We start from the raw sequence: 8,747 nt of genomic DNA, 5'->3' as shown, positions 1-8,747 counted from the left end.
GTCATTTGCGACATGTATAGACCCAGAGAGTATTATGCTAAGGGAAAATTAGAGAAAGAAATACTGTACATTTCACTTATGTGTGGAATCTATAAAAACATAAATGAACAAAGACAAAACCAGACTGATAGAGACAGAGGAGGGGGATAAGAGACTGGGCGGAAAGGGGAAGGGGACTGTAATACTGTGTTAGGTTTGCACAGTGGCAGATGATCACTAGAATTAGTGGAATGGGTGGTCACATCGTAAGGTCTAAAAATGTCCAATTACTATATTGTACACCTGAAACTAATATAACCAATACAATATTACATCAGTAAGGCAGATTACAAGTTTATGTAAGCTAGAAAGAAACCAGTACCTGGCGTAATTTAGGAGAATGATGTGTAATGTAATCCCGTGTCTAGGTCAGGTTCTTTTATATCAGGAACTAGCCCAAATGAGCTTTTAGTGCAGTGGTTCTCAACCTGTGGGTCGCGACCCGTTTGGGGGTCAAACAAGCCTTTCACAGGGGTCGCCTAGGACCATCCTGCATATCAGATATGTACATTACGATTCATAACTAGCAACATTACAGTTATGAATTAGCAACAAAAATAATTTTATGGTTGGGTCACATCATGAGGAATTGCATTTAAAGGGCCAGAAGGTTGAGAATCACTGTTTTAGTGTCTCATGAACTCCACTGTGTCTTGTATACAAGTCTGGATGAAGGTAAAGTTGGATTTCTGCAGGGACAGAGACTTGCTGTAAGTCTCAAAGGCAAATATCAACATTGAGAAGCTCACTTTTGAAAGAGTATTTTCAGCTAACGTTTATGCTTCTCACAAATAGAGTTTGAAACAGCCGAGACACTTCTAAATTCAGAAGTTCACATGCTTCTGGAACATCGAAAGCAACAGAATGAGAGTGCAGAGGACGAACAGGAACTTTCTGAGGTCTTCATGAAAACTTTAAACTACACAGCTCGTTTCAGTCGTTTCAAAAACAGAGAGACCATTGCCAGTGTCCGTAGGTGAGTGCTAAAAGAAGTTTTTAAAAAAATATATATATTTTTTATTGATTTCAGAGAGGGAGGGAGAGAGAGAAAAAAAATCTGTGATGAGAGAGAATCATTGTTTGGCTGCATCATGCACACTCCACACTGGGGATCAAGCCTGAAACCCAGGCATGTGCCCTGACCAGGAATCGAGCCATGACCTGGTTCATAAGTCGACACTCAACCACTGAGCCGTGCCAGCTGGGCTAAAAGAAAGTTTTTGTTAATCCAGACTATTGGATATGTACAGGTAGAATGCTATTACCCATCCCCATCATCTCGAGGATTAATGTATGCAAAATAATTTGTCAAAAATTAAAAATTGCTTATAAGGCCAGATTTCTCTTTCGCTACCTTCTTGCATATCCCAAATCCCAGTTACCTCCTTGCAAAGTAACTATTATTAGCAGTTTGTTGATAGCCCTTCAGATCTTTTTTTCATGTATTCATATATATATATGTATATGTATATATATTCATATATATGTATATATATTTGTATATATATATATATTCATATATATGTATGTATGTATGTGTGTATGTATATATGCTGTTTTGTATTGTAAAAAACAGCACTTTGACCCTACCCAGTTTGGCTCAATGGACAGAGCATCAGCCTGCAGACTAAAGGGTTCCAGATTTGATTCTGGCCAAGGGCACATGCCCTGGTTGGGGGCTCGATCCCCCCAGTACGGGCTGTGCAGGAGGCAGCCAATCAATGATTCTCTCTCATCATTGATGTTTCTATCTCCCTTTCTCTCTGGAATCAATAAAAACAACAACAACAGCACTTTGTGTGTGTGTGTGTGTGTGTGTTTTGTTTTGTTTTGTTTTGTTGTGACTCCTCACCTGAGGATATTTTTCCATTGATGTTTAAGAGAGAGGAAAAGACAGAGAGAAGCGTCAATATTTGCTTTTCACATTGGGTTGGATGTGCCCTGGACATAGTGATGTGCTGGAGAGTATTGAAGGCCACAGGAAGATTAGCACATCTTCCCAAAGGGTCAATTTTTTATTGTTTGTTTTTGTTAATCCTCACCTGAGGACACTTTTTCATTGATCTTTAGAGAGAGTGGAAAAGAGGGGGAGAGACACAGAGAGAGAAACATTGATGTGAGAGAGACACATCGATTGGTTGCCTCCTGCATGTGCCCTGACAAGGGTTGGCATGGTACTTATAACCACGATATGTGCCCTTGACCCAGAATCAAACCCAGGACCCTTCAGCTACGTAGATGCTCTATCCACTGAGCCAAATCAACTAGGGTTTTAAGTGTCAGTTTTACTGGATAGTATGTGATTTAAAACATTTGTATGGATATCAGCATATTTGGACTAAAAAAATATATATGAACTAGAGGACTGGTGCACGAATTTGTGCACTGGTGGGGTGCAGCTGTTCCCAATGGGCGCCATCAAGGGCTGGCTGGCTGGGGTGAGTAGCCATGGGCAGGGCTGGCTGGGGTGAGGGGCTGGGGGTGGGGCCGGCTAGAGTGAGGGGCTGCAGGTGGTTTGCTGACCTGCCCCGCCCCGACAGTAATTAAATACATTGTGGTAAATCCGTTTGATGGGCTACTATGCTGTCATTAAAACCTATGATAGAAAAAGAAATGGAAATATGGTTACATATGTTAAGTGTGCAGAAAATGAAGGTGATAAAACTGTATGGGAAATATAGTCTATTCTGACAAGTGTGAATGTATGCATGGAGAAGAGACTGGAAGGAACTGTGCATAGTTTCCATGTAAAATTATAAACTGTTAGGCCTAAAAGATGACTTGAATAAATGAAGGTGAATTGCCGAAGCCGGTTTGGCTCAGTGGATAGAGCGTCAGCCTGCGGACTGAAAGGTCCCAGGTTCGATTCCGGCCAAGGGCATGCACCTGGGTTGCGGGCACATCCTCAGTAGGAGATGTGCAGGAGGCGGCTGATCGATGTTTCTCTCTCATCGATGTTTCTAACTCTCTATCTCTCTCCCTTCCTCTCTGTAAAAAATCAATAAAATATATTTTAAAAAAATGAAGGTGAATTTAAACATATTCGTGAATGAAAAGTCTTTATGTTGCAAAAATGTCAATTTGCCCCAAACTAATGTATACATTTGCTATTCTAAATCCTTGAGGGAATTGAAAGGGGGAGCAGAATAAAATGATCTTAAATTTGTGAGAATTGTCAAAAAATTTTTAAAAAGAAAAATGAAGGGAAATTTACTCTATTAGATGTTAAAATGCATTAAAAAGTGTTAATTGAAATAATATAGTGATACTTTGTCATGAAATAGATCATTCAAACAATAGAAAACTTGGAAACATTCAAATACAAATTTTTTATATGAGTTCAATTTATGGTTAAATTGGCACTGTAAATTAGTGGGGAAATATTTTACAACAAAGTTTGAACTCTATATTACACCAAAATAAATTCCTAAGAAAATAAGGATTTAAATTTAAGCTATGATGCGTAAAGTGCTGTGTGTGACAGCATGACTGAATGTATATATTAGTTGTGGTTTAGCAAAACTTTAAATGTGGGAAACATGACTGACTCTAGTTGAATGTCAGCTTTGTGAAGGTAGGGACTTAGTCATATTCATCACTGTGTCAGTCTCATTGTAGTCAGTAAATAATTAATTGAATAAATAAATTAATATAAATGTATTTAAACTTTCCTATATTGATAAAATGCCATGTGTAAAATGTAAGTGTGAATAAACTGAGGAAGGATTAATATCCTTAGATGATACCCAGTTCATAAAAATGGCTTGATTTATATCAGAACTTTAAATGACTAGTTCACATGAAATAATGGCCATATTTAAGGAAATCAAAGAAATGGTGAAATAGCTAAGTAGACTTAGAAAAGACTAAAAAGAATGGGAATCCTACTGTAACAGGTAGGAGAAATGGGCACTGTCATTAATTGCTGGTGAGAGCATATATTGGTAAAACCCTTGTAAGGGTCATGTCTCTCAGAAGCCTTTAGACAGTCTTATCCTTTGAATAATCCTACTGCCAGGAGTTTATTTTTAAAACACACAGCAATCAACTACACAAACAAGTGTTCATTAAAATGATGTTCAAAAAGCATTGGAAACAAATGAAATGTTCAACAAGAGGAAATTTGATGTATAAGTTATGGCTCAACGTGTGTACTGACATGGAAAACAGTTACTGTGTTGTCGAGTGGAAAATGGCCAGTTGTGCCTGGCTGGTGTGGTTCAGTTGCTGAGCGTCGACCTATAAACCAGGAGGGAGGGGTTTAGTTCCTGCTCAGGGTATGCCTGGGTTTCAGGTTCACTACCTATGCCTCTAAGACAATGGTTCTCAACCTTCTGGCCGTTTAAATACATTTCCTCATGTTGTGATCCAACCATAAAATTATTTTCGTTGCTACTTCATAACTGTAATGTTGCTACTGTTACGAATCGTAATGTAAATAAATATCTGATATGCAGAATGGTCTTAGGCGACTCCTGTGAAAGGGTCTTTCGACTGCCAAAGGGGTCGCAACCCATAGGTTGAGAACCACTGCTCAAAGGGACATCTGTCAAAGGAAACCAGTCAATGTGTCTCTCTCACTTTGATGTTTCTCTCTCAACCTCTTCCATCCCTCCCTCCTCCCCCTTCCCTCCTTCATTCCTCTCTTCCAATCTCTCTATAAAGCAATGGAAAAAATACCCTCTAGTGAGGATCAAGAAAAGAAAAAAAAAAATGGCCAATTTTGGTATAACATGTTAGGATTCCTTTTTATAATTTAAAAAATATATTTGTGTTGATTTCAGAGAGGAAGAGAGAGGGAGATAGAGATAGAAACATTGATGGGAGGAATCATTGATCAGCTGTGTCCTCCATGCCTCCTACTGGGGATGGAGCCCAAACCCAGACATGTGCCCTGACTGAGAATGGAACCTGTTACCTTTTAGTTCATAGGTCAATGCTCAACCACTGAGCCATGCTGGCCAGGCTATGAAAATATTAATACTGGTTATTCCTGGGAAGAATTTTAGGTTCAATGCCATTACTGATACATACATACATATATATATAGATTTCAGATAAGAAGGGAGAGGGAGAGAGAGATAGAATCATCAATGATAAGAGAGAATCACTGATTAGCTGCCTCCTACAAGTACCCTACTTGGGACCAAGCCTACAACCCAGGCATGTGCCCTTGACAAATCGAACCCAGGCCCCTTCAGTCCACAGGCTGACTCCACTAAGCCAAACCAGCCAGGGTGATACTTTTTTTTAATCCTCATCCAAAGACTGAGGATAATTTTTTTATTGGTTTTTAGAGAGAGTGGACGTGATGGTGGAGGGCGACAGGAAAACATCTATGTGTCAGAGACACATCAATTGGTTGCCTCCCACTCACACACTGAGCCTGCAATCAAGTTGCGTACCCTTGACCAGGAATTGAACCCAAGACCCTTTGGTCCACAGGCTGATGTTCTAACCACTGAGCAATAGGCCAGGGCTATTGATAATTTTTTGGTATTGTTTGTAAATGAGTATGTGCTCATTTGAAAACATTATGAACCTCTTTATAAACTTAAGTAAAATTTACTGTATTTTCTTTACAAAATGAAAATAGCTTCAAGTGACAAAAAGTTACTAACAGAATGTGTGAGTTTATATTCTGAAACATAGAAAAATGTCTAGAATGCTATTATACTAAGATTATATGTTGATATTTGTTTATGTGGTAATATGGGTAGGTTGCGCTTTTTTTTGGCCTTTCTGTATTTTCTAAATTTTGTACATTAAATATGCTTGTAATAGAGTGATAAACACAGTGTTTTGTTTCTGAACAGATAATTAAAGTTTTCTTTGAAACCACATTTACCATTGATGAGCTCTATTTTACTTTTATTTATTTTTCTAAAAGATTTTTTATTGGGCCTGGCCAGCATGGCCCTATGTTTGAGTGTCTACTTAATGAACCAGGAGGTCACAGTTCAATTCCCAGTCAGGATACATAGCCTGGGTTGCAGGCTCCATCCATGATGTGGAGTGTGCAGGAGGCAGCCGATCAATGATTCTCTCTTATCATTGATGTTTCTGTCCCTCTCCCTCTCCTTTCCTCTGTGAAATCAATAAAAATATATTTAAAAAAAATTTTTTTAAAGATTTTTTAGTAGTTTTTACAGAGAAAGCACTGATATGAGAGAGACATAGATTGCTTGCCCCCCACGTGGACCTGACCTGGGCTGGGGATTGAACCTGCAGCCCAGATATGTACCCTTGACCAGTGATTGAATCTTTGACATTTTGGTGCATAGACCAACGCTCTAACCACTGAGCAGAGCAGTCAGGGCATTCGCTGTTGTTTTATACAGTTTGTCATCCTATATAATACCAGGCAAATATGCAAATTGATGAATGGCGGCACAACCGATTGCTGACACACACTGACCACCACGGACCAGACGCTCAACACAGGAGCTGCCTGCTAGTGGTCAGTGCACTCCCACAGGGGGAGTGCCACTCAGCCAGAAGCTGGGCTTACAGCTGGCAAGCACAGCGGCATTGGTGGGAGCCTCTCCTGCCTCCCCGGCAGCACTAAGGGCCCCTCAGGTGTCCTGGACTGTGAGAGGGCGCAGGCCACGCTGAGGGACACTCCCCTCCCCCCCTCTCATGAATGTTATGCAGTGGGACTCTAGTTTAAAATAAGATGCAGTTTACATATATATTTGTACAAAGTAAGGTATGCCTGTATTTTGATAAATTAGAAAAAATTTTCTCCAAGTCAAACACCTAATAGATTGGAGGCATCTAATACCATGTGTTTGACAAAATTAGTAACGAAGGAAGCAAGGAAGAGTGGTAAGAAGAGCAGAGAGCAACAAAATAAATGACTTCAGAAACATTGCATACTCCTTGAGGCATATTGTGATTTTTCAAAAGTTGCAGTAGCAGGGCTTCTCTGCCTGAATGTGATTTCTTAACTTTCATTATTTCCTTCATTTTGTTGTAACTTCCTGTTCTCCAGGAATAGGACCAAGAAGTAGTTTGAAAGTAGGATTTTGCAACTGCCCTAACCATTATGGAAAGATTGCACATGCTTTACTTTCTCTCTTCCTTGCTTCATTTGATTCCCATTTCCTATTCATCACTCTTTGATTATGTTTTGTTATGATTTTCTTCCTGACGATCAGCTTGTTGCTCCAGAAAAAGCTTCATAAGTTTGAATTGGCCTGTTTGGCCAACCTTTGTCCAGAGACTGCTGAGGAGTCCAAGGCTCTGATCCCAAGGTTAGTACTGGATATGATAAATTCGTTGTGTTTTGTATATATTCCTACAACTGGAATAACTGTCTAAAAAGTGGGTGCATTTAAAATCTGGATAGACATAAACATTGAGAGGGCCTCTTTTAACAGTGTGAGAATGATGATTTTGTAGCAATCCCATTGTTAGCAGAAGTGTGGAATAGCTAAAACTCTCAAACACTGATGGAGTGCAAATTAGTACAGTCACTTTGGAGAGCAATTTGGCCACATCTAATATAGGTAAAGGTGAATATACCTCATGACCCCAAAATTTATTCCTGAATACATGCCTTCAGACCCACTCATTGGTTTAGAAGTAGATGTGTATTCCAGGGTATATTGGTGTGTGTTAGTGATAGCAAAAACATCACATCAGTGTATAGGCCAGCTAGAGACTGGATAGATATAGAGACTGGTAAGAAGAGCGCTCACAGAAAGCAATTGAAGGTCCGGAGAAATATCTCAGCCCTAGGGGTTGCCATTGAGAGCTCTGGGGTCTAAACCCAAAGCTGGGCCCCCAGCAGAGAGCACCACAACTGAGAAAGGTGCCCGCATAACTGGTTGTGAAAAGTGTTACAATATGCCAGGGGAAGAGAGCTAGAAATGCAGGCACCCTCTTAAAGGTCCAATACACAAAATTTTGTGTGCAGCCACTCACATTGGGCTCCTGCAGAGGGAGAGCAGAGTGGACTAGAGATGTGGGGGCTCTGGGTTAGAGCTCAGGAGGCAGACACCCTGGTTTCCTGTGATGAGTTGTTCCCTCATGCTGTGGGGACATCTTTCTTAGGCAGACCTTTGCTATCCAGGCAATTTTTTCTGCCTGGGGTCGGGATGGTTGCCGGGGAGACAGTTGACCCACCCCATTGGAAAACCCCTTACCCCACCCTCTGTAGTTTCTGATGCCCATTAAGAACTGAGAACAATAATTAGCCTCCAGGTAGAAGCAGTTCCTTCACCCAGTTGGGAAACCTTCTCCCCCAACCCGTGGATGATTGCTTGAGGCTACTCAAGACTGAATCCAATCAGTCTGCAGGCAGAGGCAGGTCTCTGGAGGCTTTGAGTCTGGTCTGAGCTAATGAGGAAGAAATAGCATTTGACACTGTCCTGCACTAGAGATTGGGAGGCATAGTAGATATAGCTAATACATAGTCACAAACCCAAACAGGCAGCCAAAACGGAGAGACAAAAACCACCCCCAAATGAAAGAAGAGAATTATCTAGAAGAAAAGCTAGCCGAGGGCGGGAACCAAGATGGCGGCATAGGTTAACGCCGGAGTTTGCTGCCTCGAACAACCACTTCAAAAATACAACTAAAAGACGGAACGGACATCAGCCAGAACCACAGGAACGCTGGCTGTGTGGAAGTCCTACAACTAGGAGGAAAGAATAACGCATACGGACACTCAGAGGAGGCGCAGTGCTGAAGGCAAATTCTGA

General features: G+C 40.7%; 1 protein-coding gene across 1 annotated transcript in view; it reads left to right on the top strand.

Annotated features, from left to right (window-relative positions):
* Window positions 1–653: 653 nt before the first annotated feature.
* POLR2D (polymerase (RNA) II (DNA directed) polypeptide D) overlaps window positions 654–8,747 on the top strand; it is an 18,142-nt gene continuing 10,048 nt past the window's right edge. The window contains exons 1-2 of the mRNA XM_006754763.2: window positions 654–1,015; window positions 7,200–7,295. Of these exons, the coding sequence (XP_006754826.2) occupies window positions 876–1,015; window positions 7,200–7,295 (236 nt within the window). The 5' untranslated portion in view covers window positions 654–875. The remainder of the gene's footprint in view (window positions 1,016–7,199; window positions 7,296–8,747) is intronic.

The sequence above is a fragment of the Myotis davidii genome, unplaced genomic scaffold, assembly GCF_000327345.1.
Source record: "Myotis davidii unplaced genomic scaffold, ASM32734v1 scaffold113, whole genome shotgun sequence".
Taxonomy (NCBI): Eukaryota; Metazoa; Chordata; class Mammalia; order Chiroptera; family Vespertilionidae; genus Myotis; species Myotis davidii.
This window is presented reverse-complemented; position numbering and strand designations above follow the sequence as displayed.